The 26710-nt window shown below is 44.8% G+C and overlaps 2 protein-coding genes across 2 annotated transcripts; both read left to right on the forward strand.

The window, feature by feature from the left end:
- The first annotated feature begins 243 nt into the window (after nucleotides 1–243).
- LOC120655139 (far upstream element-binding protein 2-like) lies at nucleotides 244–5596 on the forward strand. Its single transcript, XM_039932855.1, has 7 exons — nucleotides 244–702; nucleotides 1300–1409; nucleotides 1514–1699; nucleotides 1775–1873; nucleotides 2020–2091; nucleotides 2334–2450; nucleotides 4139–5596. The coding sequence occupies exons 1-7, from the start codon at nucleotides 351–353 to the stop codon at nucleotides 5279–5281; spliced, it is 2079 nt and encodes a 692-aa protein (XP_039788789.1). The 5' UTR covers nucleotides 244–350; the 3' UTR covers nucleotides 5282–5596.
- Nucleotides 5597–9033: 3437 nt separating this feature from the next.
- Nucleotides 9034–21573, forward strand: LOC120655140 (xaa-Pro dipeptidase-like). The gene is made up of 16 exons (XM_039932856.1): nucleotides 9034–9226; nucleotides 9340–9389; nucleotides 9482–9542; nucleotides 10127–10222; nucleotides 10303–10452; nucleotides 10718–10849; nucleotides 11320–11447; nucleotides 11943–11985; nucleotides 17934–18017; nucleotides 18885–18926; nucleotides 19076–19146; nucleotides 19231–19284; nucleotides 19373–19478; nucleotides 19579–19647; nucleotides 20397–20540; nucleotides 20915–21573. Exons 1-16 carry the CDS (start codon nucleotides 9083–9085, stop codon nucleotides 21053–21055), a joined length of 1515 nt encoding a protein of 504 aa, XP_039788790.1. The 5' UTR covers nucleotides 9034–9082; the 3' UTR covers nucleotides 21056–21573.
- Nucleotides 21574–26710: the final 5137 nt, after the last annotated feature.

The following is a 26710-nucleotide window of genomic DNA, read 5'->3' on the forward strand; positions in this document are numbered from 1 at the left end:
CGATTGCAGAGGAAGACGAACTGATCGCGGCGGAATGCTACATTTTACGACTGATTTGTTTTCTTTACACAATGGGAGTTATTTGCATAAAGGCCATGCCATCTGGATCCGTTATGGGCTTATTTGAGACCCAAATTGAGTTTAGGCAATATATTTTGAAAGTTTGTGGGCGGAAATGATAGAGCGGGGAAAGTTTAAGGACCGGAGATACACTTTAGTCCCGCTCTCCTCTATAAATATGAACGCACTTGAAGTTCGCTAGGGTTTTCCGCCGTCTTATCCCTTCGTCCACGCTGCCCCGCAGCCGCCGCCCAAACCCTAGCGACTCCGACCCGCCGCCGTCCGTCACCATGGCTGACGACCACTACTCCTCCAAGCGCAAGTACGACGACCCCTCGCCGCCGCCGCGGCGCACGGGGTTCTCCTCCGGCCCGCCGCCCGCCTCTCCGCCCGCCGGCGCCCCGTCGTACAACAGCGTGCCGCCGCCCCCCGACGAGATCCAGCTCGCGAAGCAGCGCGCGCAGGAGATCGCGGCGCGGATCTTCAACGCCGCCGAGGCCAAGCGCCCCCGCGTCGACAACGGCGACGATGACGTCGGCGGCTACGGGGGAGGAGGCTCCCATGGCGGCGGCGGCGGCGGCGGCGGTGGAGGTGGGCGCATCGGCGGCGGGGGGCTCGGCTACTCGTCCTCTGCCGGTGGTGGTGAGTCACTGGACTGATTTCTCGTTAAGCCCGTGCTTGATCGCAGAGATCTGCTTGTGCTTATGGTTTATGGCCGCTTCCATGATTTTGATTTTGGGTTGTTTTACGCATCGATTTGGGGGCTGGATCGATAGATCATGAGCGTGAGCTGCTGTGATGTGCAAATCTGCTTCTCGGTTAATTTAACCTGTGCGCTATTGGGATTCCTTTTGACGCAATAGTAGTAGCAGCAGCTAATGTCATCTCAATTATTTTTGCGGGCGCTTTTTCGTCATCACCATCTTATAACGACACGAGCTGCAACTAACCACGTGGCATCCTTGGCGGCTCTGCAGCTTCACCTTGCAGTACATCAGATTGTTGGTGGAAGAGTAGAGGCTTAATCTAACTAAACTGCATAGTTGAACCTTTTTGCTCAGGCTGGTAGAGGCACATTGCTCTCGTGTTGACTAAGTAGAAGCTTGATTTATGCAATGTGTTGTACCTTTCATGCAATGTGTGAGAATTTAAAATGTTACTTGTGTTTCATGTATCTATAAACGCCATAAATTCTGATGACCACAAATGGATTCTGAATACTGGTTGTTTCTGTATCAGGGCATGGTTCTTCTATCGCGCCGTTATCTTCACAGAGCAGTGTGTCTCAGTACTCTTCATATGGTGGATATCAGGGTACAAGCAAAAAGATTGAAATACCAAATGGAAGGGTAAGCTGTTTTGAATCACTGAATTTATAGTCGTGTTAGAAAGTATCACCTGAAGTGTGAAGTTAGTAGTCATGTTAACTGGCACTGTTGTTGACTTGTTGTAGGTTGGTGTTATTATTGGAAAAGCTGGGGAAACTATCAGGTATCTCCAACTTCAGTCAGGAGCAAAGATTCAAGTAACAAGAGACAATGAAGCTGAACCAGGTGCACCAACAAGACCAGTTGAGCTTTCAGGCACTCCTGAGCAGATAAGCAAAGCTGAGCAGCTGATCAAAGAAGTTCTGGCAGAGGTATTGTTACGACCACAGCTTTTGTTCTGCTTTTTTTTTTTGCATATATCATGTTGATCTTGCAATCTTCTGCAGGCTGATGCTGGGTCTTCTGGTACTGGATCTGGTGGCCGGAAATATAACGCACCACAGCCAGGTGCCGACACGTTCCAGATGAAAATTGCTAATAACAAGGTTGGTACACATGCTGTTTTTTCTTGATAAAAGCGAAATTTTAGGTTTAGAGAATTACACTTTATCACAGTTTTTGAAATAATAACAGGTGCCCAATTCTCAATATATAATTAGTATTGTTCCATCATGTTTTTTTTCCTTTTTAGGTGGGTCTGGTTATTGGTAAGGGTGGTGAGACTATAAAGTCCATGCAAGCCAAATCTGGAGCTCGTATTCAGGTTTGTTATCTTGTTCTACAGCTTCCTGTTTTACCCCCCTCTGTAATCGGAAATAAGGTTTCACTAAGTTTACTTGTCTGTTTTCCTGCTTTTTTTTTGCTCTACCAAGTGAATTTGAATGCTGGTCGCAGTAGATTGAATAAATCTCATATTTCTGTTATACTTGGGTTTCTCTGTTTATATTTTGCCTCATACACTCCATTGCTCAAGACTGTCATTTATACTTGTGAGTCCTTGTGCAGGTCATTCCTTTGCATCTGCCCGCTGGTGATACTTCAACTGAAAGAACTGTGCATATTGATGGCACACAGGAACAAGTTGAAATTGCAAAGCAGCTGGTGATTGAGGTTACCAGTGAGGTCCGTTTTCTTTCTTCTTGTGATATCCATGATTGCTTTGTCATTTTTGGCTATCTGCCTTACTTTAAAAGTCTTGCTTCTGATTCATTTTGTTTAGTGTTCTTTTTATGATTTCTCCTGGGATTCTTTTGAAAATATTGTTCCATTTGCTTCTTTTTTGTGCTACATTGATTACACTGCTGTGCTAACCAATGTCTGAAGCATATTGGCCGTGGGTACAGCCTCAGCATGACTATGGCATGGAAGGAGATTTTCATATGCCTTTCCTGTTTCTGAACATAACTTAATAATGGTTTTGGGCAAGGTTTAAGACTTAAATATAGTAATATACCATAAAATGAATAAACTTATTTCCAACCTGCTTCATTCTTCATATATTAGCAACTTTGTTCGGCCCGTTGAATGGCTCTTCACAGAACAGCTGTTCAAGCTTTGAAAAGTCGTTCTTTGTAATTCATACCATTCACTTCGCATGCGGCGATTTTCTTGTTTTGGGCAACATCTGTAACAAGTGACAAGTCCAGGTTGTCACCTGTTCTATTCAGTGTGTTTATTTATTTCTTCACATATAGACAAATTAGTGTCCATAGCTTGCCAGGAGGACTGCAAATTTTCCTGGAGAGCAGGTTTGTCACTGTTTAATATCAATATGCCCTGCTGAATAGAACATGACATGTTGGCTGAACATGGTTATGGATTATATATGAGCTGACATGCTATATCTGGTACTTGTACTGTTTAAAATTTGTCATATTCTCCTGTACCTCTGGATACAATGGATATATTGCTTTACTCAGGGCTTGTTTGGAAGGAAGAATTGGTCTAAACAGGCCCAGGTCCTCAGCTGTTCAGTTTGTAATTGCGGGCATGCACTCCAGTTTAGATCCTTTATTCTAGTTGCAAGTATTTAGGGCTTTGGTGTTTATGATCATTAGGGATGCTAGGTTTTCTTTTTGCAGCCACTACTGCCTATACACAATTTGGTACTTAATTATGGGATTGCATTCTCTTTATATGATATAACCGTCCGTCAATGAAATGTAGTCCATCTTGTGCAACTATCTTATTTGGAGTATTCCTGAATATAAAACTGTTTTGTAACAAAAAGATGCAGAAAACCCTGCATGAAGCTGTTTTTATGTGTTGTTATGCCTGTCTATCTACCTCGTGATTTTGCAGGTAGCTGTCACAACCTACTATTTGTGCGTAACTAGTATCACTCAAATGTCTTCTTTGATGTTTCATTTGTTACTTTTTATAAACACTCATTTTTGGAGGATATTTGCCAATAAAGGAACCTCTGTATTTTTATATCCTGTCATTTAGCAATAAATTAAATCTTTTAGATTGTAGTGGAATCACCTTTGTTCATCACTGATCTTTAAACATCTATTGAAAAATTATTTGATGGTATATTCAACATATATATGTATATATTTGTCTAGCTGTCCAATCTTCATTAGCACCTATAGTTTTGCACATGGGCAACGGTAGATGGGCATCACCCATTGCTTGACAGTCTTGATCGGTGAGTTGCTCCTTCTATTTTTTTTGGTGGTTCTGGAATTTATCTGCAACATGTCTTGTGTTTGTATGTCTGTTATTGCACTGCTGTTTTCCCCTTGCATTCTATGCTGTGTTCTTTTGTTGTATACATATATACAGATGTGCAAACTATATTTTTGCAGAACCGTGCCAGAAATCCAATGTCAGGTGGCTATTCTCAGCAGGGTTATCTCCCTCCTCGTCCTCAGTCGAACTGGGGCCAACCTGGTGCACCACCCCAGCAGCCAGGTTATGGTTATATGCAACCTGGAGCCTATCCTGGGGCACCACCACAGTATGGTGCACCTCAGCAACCTTACGGTAGCTATCCTCCAACATCTGGTGGCTATCAGACTGGATGGGATCAGTCTCAAAACCAGCAATCTCATACAACTCCCCCTGGTACTGGGTATGACTATTATAGCCAGCAGCAGCAACCTCAGCAACAGTCTGCCCCTGGAACTGCTGCGTCTGCTACTGATGCTACTAGCTACAATTATGGCCAGCCTCCTACATATACTTCGCAAGGATATGATTCTACCTACTCTCAGCAGAGTGGTGGGCCGCAAGCGTATGATTACTCTGGTTACCAGACTCAAGGGCAGCAGCAGGGCTATTCTCAGCAGACTGGTTATGATCAGCAGGGCTATGGTGCATCTGCTTATGGATCAGCTGCAAACTCGACCCAGGATGGGTCTGCACCCAGTTATGGTGGTACTGGTGGGGCCAGTCAGGCATCTCCAGGGCAGCAAACTTCAACTCCAACTGCTGGAAGCCACCCTGGTTATTCCAGCCAACCCCCTACTAGTGCTGCATCAAGCTACCCAGCACAAGGTTCTACCCCACCATCTGGCTATGGCGCTCCACCGCCGCAGTCTGGATATGGCACCCAGCCACCACAGCAAGGTGGTTATGGTCAAGGTGCTTATGGGCAGCCTTCTCCGCAGGGCCAGAAGCCGCCTTCATCTTCACCGTATGGGCAGGCTCCACCTCCTGGATCTGTACAAGGTGGTTATGGACAGTATGGTTACAGCCAGCCTGGTTATGGTGCGCCTCCGCCTTACCCTGGTGCACCCCCTGCAAGCCACCCGGGCTATGCGCAGCAGCAGTCTTATGGTGATGCATATGGCAGTGGAAGTTATGGTCAGCCTCCAGCATACTCTACTGAAGCAACAACTGCTGCATCCCAGGATCAATCTGCTGTACCTGGCTCCACTGGTGCTACCACAACATCTGCTCCTGCTCCTGCTAACAGTGGCGGTGCACAAACATCTGCAGAAAGTTAAGCTTCAATGGCTCGTTGGGGAACAAAAGATTTTTCAAGCATCCGCCGTGGTTTCCTCTGTTGCTTTATGTTTTAGGGAAGAGGGTCCATATCTACGAGTTATATTATTTTCCTTGTTGCTTTAGCTTTGACTTTTATCATCTTAATTATTCGTCAGTACTGTGTTATCTATGTTAAAGGCTATGTTGTTTAGATGCCTGTACGTTCTGGTAATATCTGTACTTGTGGTTGCTCTGGTTGGGCCCTACTGTACGGGGTCTTACATTGGACATCTACCAATACAATATGCATTCTGAATCCTATCTTTCTTTCAATATGCGCTGATGTATCTTTTGGTTGAATGATTTAATTTTGTTTTCAGTGTTGCACGGGTGATACAACCACCAGGTTGCCTAGGTTTGTGCTGCAATGGACTCCGTCTTAAATTATTAGTTGTTTTGGCTTCTCTACTCTATTCTAAATTATTAGTTGTTTTAGTTTTTTCTATAAATATATATTTATGTCTAGGTTCATAGCAAAGCTTATGAATATAGAATAGTCAATTGCTTTGTTCAGCTGGAGCTAGTAGTCAGTAGTATTATCAGCTATCAGCCGAACATAGCGAATGTGTTTGGTTCGGGAGTCGAATGGGTTAAACTTAGGTGGGTTGAGTCGACCTTGAAAGGAATATCTGTTCTGATGAGGGTTTGTTTGGTCCCTCCAAATATAGAGCAGAAGAGGTCGACCCACTTCGACCTGTTGAGATGGTGCGGCGGCTGGGTGCGGAGGGCGTGGTGATGAGACATGGTAGCGTTTGCCGAAGAGGCGTAGCTCGTGTTGTCCCCCTCGAGCTCTTATCTCGCAACGGGGGAAGGGTGCAATTGATGGAGTAGTCAAATGGGTTCGCAAGATATCAAGGGGGCTTCGACTGTAATTGATTGAGCATTTGAGCTGGGACTCAACAGGGAATGGTGCTTTGATTGCAATGGATTGAGTTGGGACTCAACAGGGTCGATGAATTTCACCAAGGGCACCCGGCAGTTTTCACGGGAAGGAAGAGAAGAACGAGGGGGAAGATGGGGAAGAAGATGTTGAAATGTAGGTCCCGTAGGAAGGATGACTAACGATATCAAAATATAATTCATTCCATTTTGGATCGATCCCTCCTACCAAGTAAAAAACTGGATCGACTCCATCCTCAACCAAACACAAGAAAAGGATCATTCCAACTCCACCTCTAAACTAAACACATGCATTTGGAATAGTATACACCTTGATGGTGATCCTTTGTTTGGTTGAGGGAATCCTATCAAATTATTGAGGATAAGCTATCCTACTCGATATAATTATCTACTAAGGCCTTCTCCGAAGGAAGTGAGTCAGCTAGCTCGTAAGTATACCACTTTATCCATGTGGACACCAACATGATTGTGTATGGGAATTATATCAAGGTGTATACTATTCCAAGTTTGCTACCAAACAATCTCCCTTCCAAGGTAGTAAGAGAAAGTTAGAGATAACCAATCTAGATCACCTAGATCATGCATATGTTATAGTTCAAAGCTAAATGTAGTGAAGCAAGATAGATGTGAATCTCAATGAAAAACATCTTTAAACCAAAATCTCCAATCCAATCTTTGGATAACCCGTCTTACTGAAAACGCGCATTTGAGATCTGCCGCGCTGCATGTGGGGCAGCGAGCGAGAGAAAAGGTGACCCCTGATGGCTTTTTCTAGGTTAGATGCGGTGCATGATTCCCTTCCATGATTTGTTTGGTGCGGTGTGATGGATGCATGATGGCCTGATGAGTGGGCAGTAGTACCTTACTATTATGTTTGGCATCGTGTCTCGTGTCGGTGGTCGGAGTTTGCTTTTAGCTATATCTCTTGTTCAATAGATAGTCTCACGCACACACCTCTAGATTAGTGAGGTTGATATGTGGGCCTATCTAGATGTATGAGCTAGTGTTAGTGTTTGACTAACTGTTGGAGATGTATCTCTTGCACTATCTTTTGGATATATATGCTAGCAACTATCTCTAATACTAGGTGATACCCCGCACATTGCTGCGGGATTTCTTAAATTTTAACGTGAAATTTGAAAGTAGAAAAATTAAGATGATTGCATAGCAACATTCACAAAAAAATCGATGGAAAACATAAATAGATGGCCCTAGTGGACATTGATGTGGCATTTGATATAATGGGTTCCTATATGATGCAGATAACTTGCATGTTAAGAGAAATAGAGTTAATGACTTTAGTATGTGTCATCTATATAGGCTATATAGCTGATATGAATTTTACTTGCATGTTATTTTTTATCAAGATCTAGTAGAAATCGATAAACTAACATCAATAGAATATTTGATCACATTATAAAAGAATAGGTGCTCAAAGAAATAGAGTATGTATATGAGTCTTTCCGTTAATAGATTAAAGATTAAAAGTATTGCAAAAACAGAGTATGTATATGACTTTACGTTAATAGATTAAAGATTAAAAATATTGCACATAGTAGAAATCATATGGACATTTTCTTGTTTATTGAATCTCGTAAAAATCGATAAGCTAAAAGAAGAAACACCAATATAATATTTGGTCACATTATTGAAGAATAGGTGATGAAAAAATAGCGTATGTATATGATTTTACTTTAGTTAATTAAAAATTAAAAGTATTGCATATTGTAGAGATGACATGAACATTTTTTGTAATTAATAAGGTAGTTGAAAGTTAGTGAGACACTTAGTGGAGAATGATGTGGACACCTTGCATGTAGAGAGAAATAGTTAGTAGGTGCTATCTATATAGGGTATATAGATAACATTTGGAGGAGGCCTACGAGTGGTCAACCATATGGTTCAATTGGTTGAACCATACCCATCCAGGATCACCAAACACACATTTAAATGTTTGTTAAGGTTTAGCATTACTGCATAACGTGTAGCAGTGGAAGTATTTTTTGGGATATTAATCAGGTTATGCTGTACACAGCTAAATGTTTAGTTTCTCCCAGGTAAGTTCAAAGAAGAAAACAATGTGAATCAGAATTTTGAAGTCCCATTTTGTACTTGCGTTTCAAACCCTACAATTTTATCTTTTACAACTTACAAATAGGACAATATACAACAACTCCAAATATCTTTTGTTCTTATATTTCGTTACTAGTATATATGCCATCTATTATGAGAGATAATATAAGGTAGCTATTGGACGAATATAATTTAGGTGTCGTTTGTGAGGGCACATCCCGAAACCGAAACGGGTTTACCACTAAAGGTTTACTCGAATAGAATAGTTTTACACTATAATGTGAGAAATAGTCTGATGGTATAATGTGTTGGGTTGTATAAACGCAGTCGTTAAATTAAGAGATAATGGTATGGATAATATCTGTTTATATTCGAGTTCGAATTCATTTAGAGGGGTTAATATCTATCCGTATCCAAGTCAATACATTTAGTATCTGATGCAACATCCCAATCCAAATAATGAAACTCATATTTTTCTAATATTGATATTTATTTATATATTGAGTCAAAAATATATTTATTTATATATTATTATCTAATATAATTGAAGTTATCCGAATAAAAAAACCCTGATATTTTTTCCGAGGTATTCGACCGTATCTACATCAGGGAAGTATAGTAGAGCTACAAAACGGAAAGGCAAGGCTACAAAGGCCTAAACGAATTCATTGCGGGCCCGCTTTCTTGAGTTGCGTTAGGTTACTTGGCCCACCCAAACTCTCTAAAATCCAATATATTTAGAGTGCTTTGGAGTGCGGTTGAAACCCACTCTCCGGGGTTCCCAGCCAATGGCGGCCTCCTCCCCTTCCTCCCTCGCCCCGCCGGCGGTGCCCATGGAGCTGCACGCCGGCAACCGCGACCGCCTCGTCGCCGCGCTCCGCGGCCACCTCTCCGCCTCCGCTCGCCCGCCACGCGGCCTCGTCCTCCTCCAGGTCTGCTCCACTCGCAATCCTTCCTTTTTATTTGCCTCCCCCGATTTTTTGATCTGATTGCTCATTTGCCGCCACTAACTTTTTGAGTGATTCTGGTTGTTCGTCGCGCGAAGGGCGGGGAGGAGCAGACGCGGCACTGCACCGATCACCTCGAGCTCTTCAGGTGCTCGCGCTGAACTCAAAGTTTTATTCCGTTCGTCTTTGCCTGTTTTTTTTGGATGCTCAGATTGAGAGGCGAATCGGGCAATGTTGCAGGCAGGAGAGCTACTTTGCCTATCTCTTTGGAGTGCGGGAGCCAGGGTTCTACGGCGCAATCGTGAGGGCTCTCCTCTTCTTTCTTACCCCTTTTCGGGCACAATTGTCTGTGTCCGGTTTCAGTCAATACAGCAGTCAACCTTTGAGCTGCAGCTCTTGAACCTTGTTAATTTTTGGCCTGATATTATATTACATGTCTGTGAATAGAAAAGAAAAAAATTTGTGCCTCCTATTCTATTTGCACATGTGCACTATTGAGAGTTGGAATTTGGAAATGCCCCATGATTATTACTTAGACGTATGCTGGTCTCTCAGAACAGCTATTTCTGAATGAGTTGTGCTTCTCAATTTTTAATGTCCTAGTGGCTCCCTATCTCCTGCTAATTTGTAGTTTTATATCCTGCTCACCGCCTCCAACATAACAGGAGGTGGCCGCCTGATCTTGTAAAATCCTTTTATTTTTTTAGGCGGGTCACTGGGGCGGGGGAAAGAATTCCCCACCTGAATATATTTCATTTTACTGGCAATACAAATCATTTTTATGAAATGGAAAAAATGTTAACTGGACCTACTAACATGATTCATCTTAAGATTATTTCCCGCCTATGCTACGGATACTGACTTACGTTTTAACTGTTGTCAAAGGACATTGCCTCTGGACAGTCAATTTTATTTGCTCCAAGGTTGCCAGCTGACTACGCTGTTTGGATGGGTGAAATAAAACCCCTGTCTTACTTCAGGGTATTTCTTCTTCTTAATCTTTTATTCTTTAGTTGTTGATACATTCCAAAATAAAGTAATCTTTCCATGATTATGTACAGGATACATACAAGGTCGATATGGTCTTCTATGTTGATGAGATCACACAGGTTGTGCAAGATCGTTTCGGGGATCATGGGAAGCCTCTTCTATTCCTATTATATGGAAAGAATACTGACTCTGGGAATTTCTCAAAGCCTACTAGTTTTGAGGTATTCAATGTGCCGGTATCTGCATTGTCAATTTCGCGCACACAAATCATGCTTATTAATTATGTACTTTTGAAGTGAGCATATACTGCAGTTTCTTTTAATTCATTACTCATAATTTTCTGTAGATGTCAAAATTATATCGTAATATAAAATTCAGTGTTATATGATAGATGTGCTTAATTATCAAAACAGTTTATCTCTCTCATACTTCTTCTCTTATGATTTTGTGCATATTTGATTTACAATGTTTTTCTTTTTATGCTAGGGGATGGAGAAGTTTGATACTGATTTAAGTACACTTCATCCTATTTTAACTGAATGTCGTGTGATCAAATCTGACCTGGAGCTTGCCGTCATCCAATATGCTAATGATATTAGCTCTGAAGCTCACATTGAGGTACAATATTCTTACCAACTCCTTTATTTTCATATGTCCTCATGGCCAAATCATGGCTACTCAATTCCCGACTTGCTATTATTTATAGCCCAACTTGCCAGACAACATTGGCTGAAATTCAGTGGTGCAAGTTGAATTTTGCTAGGACTGGTCTAGGATTTTCTACTTTTTTTTCTATCTCCTTTGGTTGTGGAAGTAAAGGCTTGTCTTACTGAATAAGTAGACAACTACTAGTAATATTCTATCTATTACATGGTTTATAACACATAAGAGAAAGATAAAGTAGCAAGCATTGGGACACCTTACAAGGACACCAGGTTCTAACTTCCTTCTGCACAGAAATGCACAAGATACCATCAAACCTGTCTCAGACATCAATTCATGGAAGCATCCCCGTAGGCTATCCTTTAGGCATTATGATTAACAAACATGTTATAAAAAGATCTGATTGTTGACTTGCATTTTACAAGGTTATGAGACAAGCAAGACCAGGCATGAAGGAATATCAGTTAGAGAGCATCTTCCTTCATCATGTTTACATGTATGGAGGTTGCCGGCATTGCTCTTATACATGTATATGTGCTACTGGAGATAATAGGTGAGAATGTATAATGCTGTTAATTCCTGTTTGCAAAAATTGGGAGTGGTTGAAGAAAAGTCCATCAAATCTTAGATCCCCATCTATTGTTGTTTAACTTGCTATTTTTATACAAAGTTCTGATAACAATATCTTCAAATCTTCAACGTGTTGAAGACCACAAACCTACAATGATTGCATACAGCCTTTTCGTGTAAAACCTTCTTAGCATCAGAAACCATTTGCTGAAATTTCAGTAAGGTCTCCTTTTAGTACATATTGTAATTGGGGTATCTGTTATAATTTATTGACTTAGGCAAGGAAAATGTAAAGTTCTGTAGGATATACCATCTTGTAGAAAATAGACCATATGACATTAGTCTGGATCTGCCATGAGTCTGTCATCTTGGAAACTGGAATTTTGGATTTCGAGATTGAAAACTAATATTCACAGAAATTTTATTACATTTGTGTTTGTTGGAATGTTAGTACATATAATTGTTCTGCTCTTTGCAGTGCTGTTCTCCACTATGGACATGCGGCAGCTCCAAATGACCGGGTAGGAGAGCGTACTTTATCTTTTCATTTTTGACCTATAGTTGACTTAAAATTCTTATCTTATCATTAATGTTGAATTCTTATACTCCCATCTACCTGAGCTGATATTGCTTGTTTGAATTCATACAGTAAAGTTATACTTTTTTTTCAATAGCTGCAATTTGTTAAGCAACTCTGAGACTTGGATCATTGAAAGTTGGGGCAATTTTTTGTCTTCTCTATTTGATGCTATGTCCATAAAACTCATTGAAGTTGTTGATACTCAAAGCAATGATAGGAGGAAAGTAGCTTGGTTGACACTTAGCTTGATTGATAGTCTATTGCTTTTATCTACCAAGCAGTGTCTGATATGCTTTCTAATGAGTCTGGAAAAAAAACATATGTTCGTCATTGCTAGAGGGAATTGATTCAATGTATTCCTCAAAATCCTAGAAGGGTGGGCTATATAGTAGTCTGTACATGGGCCTGAATCTATACACCAACACCACCCACCCCCCCACAGTCTGAACTACCGGCGCAGCGGAGTTCAAGACTGGAGAACAAAGAAAACACACACAGGGACAACACCCCCCCGCAGCAACAACTAGCCGCCTGCTACGTTGAGGCTGGAGCGAAACTCCGAGAAAGTCGAGGAGGGGAGACCCTTGGTGAAGATGTCGGCAAACTGGGAGGTGGTCGGGACATGGAGGACCCGAACATCGCCGATAGCGACCCGGTCGCGAACGAAGTGCAAGTCGATCTCCACATGCTTCGTCCGCTGATGCTGAACGGGGTTGGTAGAGAGGTACACAGCGCTTACGTTGTCGTAGTAGACGAGCGTGCTCTTGGCGAGCGGACTATGGAGCTCTGCCGAGAGCTGTCGAAGTCAGGACGCCTCCGCCACGCCGTTAGCGACAGCACGGTACTCCGCTTCGGCACTGGAGCGGGAGACAACCGGCTGCCGCTTGGACGACCAGGAGACAAGGTTGCCGCCCAGGAAGACGGCATAACCGGAAGTGGAGCGGCGAGTGTCCGAACAGCCAGCCTAGTCAGCGTCGGTGTAAACAACCAGCTCAGCAGAGGGAGATCGGTGAAGAACCAGGCTGAGGTCAACAGTGCCACGGACGTAGCGGAGTAGACGCTTCAGCGCAGCAAGATGTGACTCCCGGGGATCATGCATACGAAGGCAGACCTGCTGAACGGCATATGTGAGGTCTGGCCTGGTGAAAGTGAGGTACTGCAAGGCTCCAGCAAGACTCCGGTAGGCAGTAGGACCAGCCACGGGATCACCCAGAGCAGCAGACAGCTTCGCCTGAGTGTCAACAGGAGTGGAGCATAGCTTGCAATCAGTTATCCCAGCCCGCTCCAGAATATCAAGTGCATACTGTCGCTGGTGAAGGAGAAGGCCAGACGGGCGAGGCTCAACAGTAACACCCAAGAAGTGATGGAGCCGACTAAGATCCTTCATAGCAAACTCCTGCTGCAGAGAGGAGATGATGCGCTGAAGCAACTGCTGACTGAAGGCTGTGAGCACAATGTCATCAAAATAGAGCAGTAGGTAGGCAGTCTCATCCCCACGGTGGTAGATGAACAGAGAAGTGTCAGACTTGGCCTCGGTGAACCTCAATGTCAGCAAGAACATGGCGAACCTAGAATACCAAGCCCGAGGAGTCAGCTTCAGACCATAAAGAGACTTGTTGAGCCGGCAGACCATGTCCGGACGACTGGAGTCCACAAATCCCGCTGGCTGAGAACAGTAGACTGTCTCTGATAGAGTGCCGTGAAGAAACGCATTCTTCACATCCAGCTGGTGCATAGGCCAAGAGCGAGAGAGAGCAAGCGAGAGGACCGTTCGCACTGTAGTAGGCTTCACCACTGGACTGAAGGTCTCATCATAGTCTACACCAGGCCGCTGGGTGAAACCCCGGAGAACCCAGCGAGCATTGTAGCGGTCCAGTGTGCCATCAGCCCGACGCTTGTGCGTCCAGATCCACTTGCCAGTGACCACATTGCAACCAGACGCACGCGGCACGAGGTCCCACGTCTAGTTGGCAAGAAGAGCGGCGTACTCCTCTTCCATCGCGTGACGCCAGTGAGGATCCGCCAGGGCGTCGCGGACAGAGGAGGATACCGGAGAGATCCGCGGCTCTCCCTCGGTGGCGGAGAGAGTCGCGGGCTGAGAAGCCATCCGCCGGGTCACCATGGGATGAATATGATCAGGGTCCCGATGGATGACGGGCGGGTGGTACACCTCCAGCTCGACACAAGAGCGAGACGGTGGATGTGGCGGCGGCGACGGCTCAGGTGGAGGTGGCGGCGGTGACGCTGGAGCCTCCGGAGCCGGAGTCGGCGCCGGTGCCGGCACCGAACGACGTCGGTACACCTGCACCGGCTGAGCGTAGCGCACAGGTGCAGGAGGAGGCACCAGGACCGCGCGTGGCGCGGCAGGAGGCATCGGGGCCGCGCGTGGCGCGACAGAAGATACCGGGGCCTCGCGAGGCACAACAGAGATCACCGGAGGCGGTGCCGGTGTACCAGGAAGACCTACAGTGAAAGGACAGACAGACAAAGGTGGCTGAACCACCGGGTCAGACGAAAACAGGGACTCCAACTCGGGGTCAAGTGAATGTGTAGAAGAGGTGGAGTAGGGGAAATCCGACTCGTCAAACACAACGTGTCGGGAGATAGGACCCGGCGAGAGGAGAGGTCAAAGCATCGGTACCCCTTGTGGTCAGGGGAGTAACCAAGAAACACACAACGAGTCGAGCGGGGTGCCAACTTGTGAGGAGCAGTGGTGATGTTAGGATAACATGCATACCCGAAGACACGAAGGTGGTCGTAGCTGGGAGGGGTACCCATAGTCACAAAGTTCCTGGGTCGACCGGGTCGAGGAACGGGGTCGAGGGTCGAGGGTCGTCATTTTATAAAATTGTGGTACGAAGGGGGTATACATCTATAGAACGATAAATTATTATGTGGGACGCGACCCTGATTCATCGGGGTCGATATCTTCGGGTCGATAAAGACAAAAACTATATATGTGCTACTAATGAAGAAACTAATCTGCACAAGCATATAAGAAACATATAAAAGAGTACATTTAGACCATGCTACACATACTCAGCTCATTGTCTAACAAAAACCACACCAATCCACTGTCTTTAACCTCCTTATCCCAATTAAATCTGCTAGCAATGGGGCTGCGACCCCTTTCAAACCGGGACACGATCCAACCTTGAATGGGACACTGACCCTCTTCGACCCCGACCCTCGAATCGGAACGACGTTCCCGGGTCGAGGGACGAGGCATCGACCCCGAATCCTGTGACTATGGGGGTACCGAAAAGAGCATGGTGAGGAGTGGGAGCAGGAGAAGCTGTGGACGGAAGGCGGTTGAGTAAGTAGGTGGCAGTGTGGAGACTCAGCCCAGAAGTGGGGAGGCAGAGAGGCCTGGATCAGAAGGGTGCGCATGACGTCGTTCGTCGTGCGAATCATCTGCTCAGCCTTGCCGTTCTGAGGAGAGGTATACGGATAAGACATGCGCAGCTGAACACCCCGAGAGAGGAAGAAAGAACAGGAGGTGGAGTTGTCGAACTCACGCCCGTTGTCACACTGGACGGCCTTAATGGTGAGGCCAAACTGAGTGGACACCCAGGCAAAGAAGTGGAGGAGGGTGGGAAAAGTCTCAGACTTGGCGCGCAAAGGAAAAGTCCAAGAGTAATGAGAGAAATCATCAACCACCACCAGATAATATTTATAACCAGAAATGCTGGGTACATGAGAAGTCCATAGGTCACAATGAACAAGATCGAAAACATGTGTCGCATGCGAAGAAGAAGAAAAAGAAAGTCTAACATGACGACCAAGCTGGCACGCATGACAGAGGTGCTCAGCAGGAGCCCTAGTACAAGAAACATCAGTACTACGACTAAGCCGAGCCAAAACGTCGCGCCCGGGGTGACCAAGTCGGCGGTGCCAGGTGGTGGAAGACGGCGTCGTGGCAAAAGTAGCAGACGAAGAGGAAGGCGAAGGCGAAGCAGCGGAAGCAGGAAGACAAAGGGTGTAAAGGGGCCCCGAGCTGTCACATCGGAGGAGAGGACGCCGGGAAGTCGAATCCTTCACAATAAGACCAGAGGAGTCAAATTCGATGGAACAAGAATTGTCAGCAGTAAACTGGTGAATGAAAAGAAGATTATGAATCATCTGAGGAGCAACAAAAACATTAGGAAGGCAGAAAGAACCAAGAGTAGAACCCAAAGCGGTGACAGGAAGACAGGACCAATCGCCAACCATGATGGAAGGACAAGAGGAATGAGGGGGTCGGACAGAAGAGAGGATACCGACATCTGGGGTGGTGTGGAAGGAGGCACCCGAGTCGGCGATCCACTCAGTGCTGGCCGGCGGCGTCAGCCCCATGGTGCTGAAGGACTGTGCCAGCACGGCCTGGTCCCACAACCCAGGCCAGGTAGGTGGCTGGCTGGGCTTAGCGGGTGGAGTCCAGGACGGCGCGAACAGAGGAGCAGCACCGGTGAACATGGCCGCCGGTTGCTGTGGGCGAGAGCCCCCTCCTGACCCTGGAACGGCCACATCGAGATGCGCTTTGACCATGGGTTGTTGAAGGATGGTCAGGGCGTACCTCCAGAGGCAGGGGCAGGAGCGGGAGCTGGGCCCCTACCAGAGCCACCACTGGTACCAGCAGCACCAGAAGCAGGGCCACCAGTACCACCACCACCACGTCCCCCTCGGTGGCGACGCCCACCACGGCCCCCCCGACCCCCAGTCTGCCCGGTGGGAGGAACACCAAGGAGGGAGGTGGTTGGCGAGGCAGAGGAAGCCGGTGGAGCAACCACGAGCGCGGTGGAGGAGGACGAGGACGAGCCGGTCGCGGGACCCCTGGTGATCTCCTCGAGGACAAGGTCGTCCCGGACCTGCAGGAAGGAGGGGAAGGGCCTCTGGCGGGTGATCCATGTCCGCAGGTGGTCGTAGGTGGAGCTGAGACCCCGCAGGACATTGAGCATCAAGACCCGGTCGGGCACCGGGCATTCGAGGTCGTGAAGAGCATCGGCCATGCCCTTCATCCTCCTGCAGAACTCACCAACGGAGAGGTCCCTCTGCTCGAAGGTGCGGAAGGTGGCGTCGAGCTGGAGTGCGCGGAACTCGGCGTTGCCGAGGAACTGCCCCTCGAGCGCGAGCCAGGCCTGTCGTGCGATGCCGCCGTGAGTCCTGACGATGTCCTGTAGGTCTAGGGAGATGGTCCCAAAGATCCAGGACAGGGCGACGCTATCGAGGCGCAGCCACACCACGTCCCGCCCCTCGGCCGGCGTGTCAAGGAGGACGTGGTCGTTGAGGGCGTAGCGGCGGAGGGCGAGGAGGACCTGGTCCCGCCAGCGCCCTTAGGAGGAGGACGTAGGGTCGAGGAGGACGGAGACCAGGGCCTTGATGTTCTGAATGCCGGCGGCCTGAAGGTGGAGCCGGCGGCCGGCGGTGGCAGCTAGAGGGAGGGAGGGAGAGGGAGAAGAAGGCTAGATGCCATGCTAGAGGGAATTGATTCAATGTATGCCTCCAAACCCTAGAAGGGTGGGCTATATAGTAGTTTGTACATGGGCCTAAATGGGCCTGAATCTATACACCAACAGTCATCAGCGTCAAAGCACCTCGATATGAACATATGCATGGTGTACTTTACAAGAACTGATGTCCTAAAAAAGAAAGAGAAAGTCACTGAGCTGCTGAATCCTGAATTTATTTTTGAACTAGTGAGCTTACAAGATAGAAATCCAACAAAAGGATTCCAAAGAATGGAGGTTATTTGTGTGACTATAGGAGGATATGCTCGTTCTAATTCCTTTTATTTGTGACCGTGTGCATGCTTTGCCTTTTAAGGGAGGTTTAACTTTTATCCCCTCTTGGGGTTTATTGTTTTACTTTTGCCATTGGTTTGTGTTCGCTGTTTGATTATCTCAAATTCAGACATTGAATGATGGAGACATGGCACTAATGGACATGGGAGCTGAATACCATTTCTATGGATCTGATATCACATGCTCATACCCTGTAAGTACTTCAAAAGTCCATACATCTACTTTGAATCCCTTGGTTTTCCTATTAATTTGCTAAAAGCACCGACACTGCTGCACTTTGCATGTAATATTATGAACTGAATTATGCATCCCATCAGCTTCAAGATGTAATTGTTTCTTATAAAACCATTACTAGGGGCCTATGTCCACCTACCATGTTTTTCTTACATGGCTTTAGATCTTGCATCAAATGTGCGGAAGACAGGTCATTTAACAGGGCTTCTGTGCCAAAAATAGCTTGTCATGGGTTCTATTATATGTTTATCTTAGCCTTTGCTATCTGAATATAAATTTACATGCTAGACCATTATTAGTGTTGCTTCTTAAGACTACAGGACAGGGGATAAATGGACGTCAATTTATGTATGTCAATCATAGGGAAATACGTAGCGGAGGGCCCAAACGTAGTCACATGGAATATGATTGCTGAACACACTTAGAATTCAAACATCATAGCATCATTTTGATATCCCTAGTTCCATTTTCCTCTATCCTCTTTACTCATCATTTTGAATTTTCAGTTCTCTGTTATCAATTATGATTCTTAACAAAACCAAGATTAGTATTAAGTATATACTACTATTGTATAGGTTCAATTGGGCTCTGTCAGATATTTTCTTCCTTTCCTTTTACTTCAATCATTTGCCACTTCAGGGTTATAATGCTGCTGGCACCTGGCAGAGGCACAAATCCATCATGTTAATCCGTTGTGATATATTTCTGGAATCTAGATTATAACTTTAATTTGCACAGCCCTTGATGCAAACGCATGATTTTGTTTTTGACCTCTTACTACAACATTTGTTTAATAATTTCATTTAATTGGTTTACATGTTTTCAGATAAATGGAAAGTTCAGCAGCAGTCAGATAATAATCTACAATGTAAGTACCTAATGATAAAAATCCATTTATATGTAATTCTATCAATTTGTTTTTTCGGTATGGAACTTAGAAGCGTAAGTTACAAGTCTTTGTTTCTTTTGAGTTCGCTCCCACCTCTCCTGATCTAAAGTGATTCACATTTTCTACAGGCTGTGCTTAAGGCTCATAATGATGTCATATCAAACATGCGGCCTGGAGTTAACTATATGGATATGCACAAGTAAGAATGCATTATTGAAGCTTAAAGACATGCAATTTGGAACACACCCCTCAAGAAGTAGCATTGTTTTCAAACTTTTTGCAGATTGGCAGAACGTGCAATACTTGAATCCCTCAGGAAAGAGCAAATTCTCCAAGGGTGTGTGTGTAATTCACTGTGCCTATCAAACTTAAATATGTAAAGCTATTTTTCTGACTTCTGTTCCTTGGAAACCATTTCTCTTCAGGAATGTTGATGATATGATGGCTCAAAGGTTAGGAGCTGTTTTCATGCCTCATGGTCTTGGCCACTTACTTGGGATTGACACCCATGATCCAGGAGGCTACCCTGAGGTCCGTCCAATCTTCATAGATTGTTATGCACACAGTTTTCAATCTACATTTGTTTGCTGCTTTCAACTGAGAGTAATGCTTGCTCCTATATACCTTTTAGGGATTAGAGAGACCAAAGGAGCCAGGACTGAACTCTTTGCGGACCACAAGAGAACTCAAAGAAGGCATGGTCAGTTTACTTGTCCCATACTCCCATTAAAGGAATCCCAGAAAATTCTGCTATATTATATATCTCTTGATGAATCGTGATTGCTAATGAGATGTGCAAAAACCAATGAGCATCTCCCTACCCCTACCCCTACCCCACAATCTTTTGTATTTCCTACTCTGCTCATTGCACATTAATCGGTATCCTTGTCTTGATCATGCAACTTCACACATATGTTGCATTTCTTTGCACACTTTGTGGGTAAGATAGCAGAGCTATCCTCTGCTGGCTATAGGATTCCACTTTTCTCATGTTCAATGCCTGACAAACAAGCTACTTTGATGAATTGCACTTGCTCTGTCTGGTTTTCGTGAAATAGCAACTGAATCAAACGTCCGGAATGATAATATATCTTTAAAAAAAACCGTCAACCACTGGGAGATTTCAGGCTGTCTCAAGAAGGGGGGCATCAAACTCTGGATTCGGCCTTGGTGGGTGACCTCCTTGACGGCGATGACGGGAGATGACCTACTGAAGAGTGATAATATTGAAATATAACTATGAAAAAATGCTTCAACTATATGCTTGCAAATATCTGACACCATTTGCTATACTAAACCTTTGTATTCCATTAAACGAAATATTGGAGGTTGGAAATGAAGGAAAAAATAGTTTGTATCGTTGGAACAAGAAAAATAGTCAGTCTTACCTATCTTTCCAATAGTACCTTCAGCAATATGAATATTGAGCTTCTATGGTCTGGATCACAGGTTATTACAGTGGAGCCAGGCTGCTATTTCATCGACACTTTGCTGACTAAAGCGAGGAATGATCCGATTTCCTCAAATTTTTTCAACTGGCATGAGATCAAAAAGTACAAAAGCTTTGGTGGTGTTCGCATTGAAAGTGATGTGGTACGTATTGATAACCCCTTTTAGTAATTACTTGTGCACAAGGTTGGCCTCCTTGCTGCTGGTGCACCGCTATATGTAATTTTGCAGCAGCTAGGTAATAAATCAACATAAATCAAATGCATTCAAGTGTTTTCAGCTGGAAAATCTTGGTTATGATAAACTTTATGTCTCTCTTGTTATGAAATGATTCCATTTCTTTCTAGGAGATGCTTTGCCCCATAAACTTTATCTCTCTTATTATTTCTATTGAACCTCAAGTAATTCGATAAGCATTTGAGTTACCCTTCTCCTGTAAGGATCAACTAGATGCTGATATGTGCTTCTGTGATGTTCTCCCTCTTCTGCACACTAACAATAGTCTTGTTTTTCTGCAGTATGTGACGGCTCAAGGATGCCGGAACCTCACAAACTGCCCCCGAGAGACGTGGGAAATCGAGGCCGTCATGGCCGGCGCGCCATGGCCTCCGCGGGCTTCCACTTCCCCAGCAGCAGCAGCAGCAGAGTCGGGTGTCTAAAGCATCGCCTTAATTTTCAACTTCATTCTTCATGGTGCCCGGCGTAGATTCGGTGTACTCAATAAATAGCTTGTCACCACTGGCACGAACTTGTTTCCAGTTTGATGATCAAATAACCATGTCGTTAAGCTGGAGTATTCTCAGATTACAGGTAGGCTATTCTGCTGGAGTATCCTTTGTGCCAGTGGGAGCAGCAGCGACAAGAAGTTGAGTTCCGGAGCTATCTCTGTAAGCCTAAATAACAGCTGGCAAAGCTGAGGAAGCTTTGTGGAGAAATAGAGGGGATGAGTAACAGGATTAGAATTTCGGAATTTAGCCAGCGTTGGTGCATATGCTGAAATTCTGTTGCGGCGGTGGGCCTTGTGGGCTTGTTCCCCAATTCATTGGAACCACTACTTTGCTGGGAGTAGGGGTGGGGTATTAAAGTGAGGATTATCCACACAACTGAAAAACTTAAGTGAGTAGAATGGACTTTGTAGCTTTAAATTAATTATTATATCACGCACGTATTTCTCTGATGTTAATTTCCCATTACAATTTGACATACGGGGGTGTTTGGCCACGCCTAACATGTGGCGAGCCACAAAATAAATGGCTGCTGCCTGGTTCAGCTAAAAGCTGTGGCAACCACATGCCTTCTCAGTACAAAATCCCGCCTCTGTAGCGCCGCAGATTAGGCACCGCCGCAGCTGAGCATGGCAGCCAATGGCTGTCAAGCAAACGCGTCCCTAATCTTTGTTGTATCTCGGTTGGATGCAATAAGGGGTGGTAATGGACCATGATCCTAATGATCTCTTGACGATTCAACTTGGTTCTTAATATTTTTAGCTTAAAATTGTATAAGATTCAAGCTTGGCTCTTTTAGAAGCCATCCCTTAGATTATAGATTATCCGACTAAAAATTAAAGCCCTTTACCACCCCCTAGATGCAATGATGCTATCAGATCCTAGCAAAGATTGCAACATGAAGGGTGCAACTTGCATAAGGCATATTGCACATCCCATTTGGCAAATTTTCTTATATCGCTAATATTGCAAGAATCATTCCATCGTTATGGAGTAGGTATACTATTGTACTTGTCTGCATCTACTTCAAATTATTTGTTTCACAATATAAGGTCAATCTCAATAGAGGTTTCGCCGAAGGTTTTATGGTATTAAATATTATTAATTTTGCTGATATGACAAGAAGAGAGAATAATAGAGTTTTATAAAATATGAGAAGAGTTTCATCACAATAAAACTAATTTGGCACAGTTACTCATTTTTCAGTCTAGGTAATTGGGGCGCGGTCGGGTTTGGAAAGGGAGTTGAACCCTATGCGAGGATAGAGGGCAGGTAATTTTCGATCAACTGCCGGGCAATCTCGTAAACGGCTGGCTACAATCGGTGGGATTCTGCTCCAGGCGATGGCCTGGTTCGATTTTGTTGTTGGCTGCTATAGGAAAAAAAAATCGATTCCTGTGAAATGCCACTCATATTGGAGCGTCTAGAGTGAATAGTGTTGGCAGCCAAAATTGGCACTGCCTAAGGCCGACCGGTCTGACTGGTCGGGCCGACAGGTCAGACCGGTCTGGTCCTGTGTAATCCGAATCAGGGTAGATTTAATTTGTAGAGTCTGTTTGTAACCCGATTTGAAAGAGGTATGTCCTCCCTGGCCTATAAATATAAAGGCCACGGCCGATTGAGATCCTTCTACCCAATCGAATCAATCAATTTATAATTTTTCTCCAAACCCTAGCTTTTCCAACCTCGTGCTGTTCTTTGTTCGTCTCGATGGCGTTCAAGGGCGTCTTGGGTTGCCTGCGACTCCAAGACAACCCTAGATCTTCGAGCTCCGACGGGGTCCCTCCCGAGCTTGAGGTTCTAGGTCTTCACGAAGTTCTCTGCGCCCGACTGGTCTGACCGGTTGGCGCGACCGGTCTGACCGGTCGCCGTAGTGTTTCGTTCGGTTGCGATCGTTGCGATCCTGCGCGTTCTAGCGCTTGTGTGTTGGCCAATCTTGCGTCAACATACTTTTTGGCGACTCTGCTGGGGAAAGATCTATATTCATCGGGTGTAATGGCCACTGAGAAGGTTGACCCCAAGGTAGATTCAACTCCCGTTGACAACAAGTATGAAGACATACCTAAGGAGACCCGCAAGCAATTCGAGGCTGTGTTTCAGAAGGAACAGGAGGAGGCCAAGAAGAGATTGCTTGTATGCTTTGGGAAGACTCGGCAAGGCGTGTTCGAGAAGGAAAAGTTCACCATACCCACATTCGCGCCGCCACTGCTGAACTGTGACAACACCGCCTAAATTAAACCGTCTTAAGTGCGCTAACTATCATCTTAAGCGTTAATCAAGTAACCGCGCACTTAAAACGGTGTAATCTGGCAGCCTGTTGGGTTAAGAATCGAAAACACCGGAAGTCTCACCCGAAGGCGAGCACAGATCATTACAAGGAACAGAAGTTTTTCAAATTTAAATTACAAAACAGAGCTTAACAAAATAAATTTATGGAAAATATCAGAGTTCAAAATGCAGCGGAATTTAAATAGAAGTTCGGTTTGAAAATCACGATAATACGAAGACGGGAGGATGTCACATCGAGCCCACCGATGTGAATCCTAGTTAGCTCCAACCAGCAGAAGCTACACCTGAAAACAGGGTAACAACAAACCCTGAGTATACTAATACTCAGCAAGACTTACCCGACTAGTGGTATATACTTAGCCGACTCCTAGACATGCAAAGCTCTTTGGCTCTAGAGTTATTTTGCTGAAAACATACTAATAGTGGATCCTTACTTTCAGTATTTTAGCTCCAGTTTATTATACAAATACCAACTAGGTTTGCACCAACATCTAGAACAAGCATGGTGGACTACATTAAACCTTCAACCATAACATCATCATATTCATCTCATCATCGTTCCATTCTCATTCCAATTCTTACTATGATGTGACAAAGAGATCAAAGCTCTCATATCCGCGAGCCACGGCGAATCGATTCGATTTAACCTTGCAATGTGGACCTAACCAACACGACACATGTAAACCCGTCGGGCCACACGCATCAACTGTTTCCATCGTTACCACAACATCTGAACCATGCCTGCTAAAACCCAGGTGTTGGGCCCCTCACGGTGAACTTTTCAGAGAACCCGAAGGCGGCATCCATCCAACACCCACCAACTCCCACGCCCAGCGTAGCAGGTCGGAATTCAAAGTTTCATTGTAAAACGGTACACAACTTACCGGTTTCGACTATCTCCTACTTCCGGCATGTGGTTAGTATTGTTCAATCCTCGATCAACACTGCCAACAACAGTACCGTCCTCAATCGACACCGGCGGAGGCTTTACTTTCCATCCATTCCATATCCATAACCAAATTCATCTCCGCCCGGTCTCAATTTCCTTCCTTTTCCTCATTAACTATTTTTAAGCCACTTTGCCATAAGTAACAAGGACCTACAACTCACGAGTGACAGGAATCACTAGACTTCTACGGAATCCTGATTAAGCATGGCAGTACTAACGACCTGCACACTAGTAGAGTAACTGAGGGGACCTATGGATACTGTAAATGCACAATAAATATATATAATAAACATTGAATACTGAAATTAAGGGTTATGCTCCGGGGCTTGCCTGGTTTGACACAAAATCAGTTAGTTAGATTGCAGTCTTGCACCGGCTTGACATCATCTCCAGTCCCAGCATGCACTCCAGACAGTCCTTCCATCTTCTGGATGCGTCCACCATTCACCATCTTGGGGTTCGATTCCGGCATCACGTGCTTTACGTCCGCGCATTATACGTCTAGCGTACCTAAATGATATACAACGATGCAAATACATGAACTTAAGGAAAACAACACCTGATGCATGAGTGCTCATGATGCAATGCAATGCAATTAACAAGAAAGACCAGACTGGGCAACTATTACTGAGTAAACACGACAAGAGAGTTCATAAAGAACATGGTTTGGTGGTGCAATATGAGAATTCAGATTCAATTCCTTTGAAAGGCATTACTATCTTGTTTAGGCAAAGCTAAGAAAAAACATAAAGCAAGAAGGAGCAATCAGAAAGAATTATTCATAACAACTATTTGAGGTGAAGCTATAACTAGCAACTAAACAAAAGCAAATACTTAACTTGCAGCCATGATTTAGTAACAAAACATATAAGCATGATAAGATATTGGTAAAGCATGCAACACCTATTTTACCAGCCTTTGTTTATAACAGAAAGCATTTAAAATGGCCTCAACAAGATAAACTGAACAAATAAATACCTACAAGCATGCACCTAGCTTCTACACATGGAACTTGTACAGTGAATTACACATGCATAGACTAGACTATTGCATAAATATGGCATGCTCAGGATTTATAAATTATTTAGCACCAACAAAACAAGTTTTATTTGAAATTAAGCATGTGAGAGCAAGGTAAATGCAAAACTCAACATTTTCTGTAAGCACATGGCCACGTTAAATGTTTAGAAGACTAAGAACAGCATCCCAGGGCATTGGAAACACGTTTTTTCTATTTTTATACATTTCTATTACTTATAACACATTTACTAAGCATTTAACAAGTTAAATCAATAACTCAGTCACATGAGGAGCCTGCCATAAAAATTTCATAGCAAACAGAGCAACACAACTATAAATATGAATTTATACCTAACAAGCATAGCTAAATACCTAGAGCAATATTCTTCTAGTAACACATACAAGATCATACATCTACTCCATAGATCTACTTACAAGGATTCGAAAACCTCTTAAATTTCCTTTTTATGATTTTTCTATATTTTACTATGTATTTTCAAAGTTTATAGCTATTTGAAATAGCATTTAAATTAGAGAATAAACTATTTAGAAATTAAAGATTAACCTGTAAGTAAAGTTGTAGATCTTTTAGCAAAGAAACCAACAAATTTTAGTTTGCCTTTTTAGCATTTTTCTACTATTTTCTATGGATTTTACAAGTTCACTGAAATTTGGATTGAAATACAAACTAGATATTATGTTGGGGCCCTTGATTCTTGCATAAAGGTCCCTGGAAACTTAAAAGATATTACAAAAGATATTACAGGGGACGCGACGGCGGCCCGGTTTCCGGCGCCGGTGATCGCCGGCGGCGAGGGGAAAGAGGAGGAAAAGCACGAGGGCGGCGAGGGCAACCTTCTGGTAGTCTCGTTTGGGGTCGGGGCGGTCGGAGGCGACGGGACTGCAGCAGCAGGCGGCCGGAGGTGGCACTGCTCGCCGGCGGCGGCAGTCTGAGAGTGCTGGGCGGCGGGGAGGAGGCCTGCAAGCTTCACGACGCCATGGGGAAACTATTTGTGGAGTCGATTGGGGTTGAGGTGAAGTAGACGAGGGGGCTCCGCGGCGAGCTGCCTGCGGCGGCGATGGAGATGGGGGCTGGCGGCGCTCCGGCAGGGGATGGCGAGCGGGTTCGGGCCGGGGAGGTTCACTGGGAGATGGGGAAGCTCGCTAGTGATTCGGTTTGGGCGGAGGGAGGCCGGAGGAGGGAGCTCGACGAGCGGGGCGGCGGTTCGGTGAGGGAGAAGAGGCGGCCGGTGGTGGAGGGGCTGATTTGGCCGGGAAGAGGCTCGGTCGAGCTCAGGGAGGGGCGGCGTAGGTGGAGGGCAAGGTTGTGC

This window comes from Panicum virgatum, chromosome 1N (assembly GCF_016808335.1).
Source record: "Panicum virgatum strain AP13 chromosome 1N, P.virgatum_v5, whole genome shotgun sequence".
NCBI lineage: Eukaryota > Viridiplantae > Streptophyta > Magnoliopsida > Poales > Poaceae > Panicum > Panicum virgatum.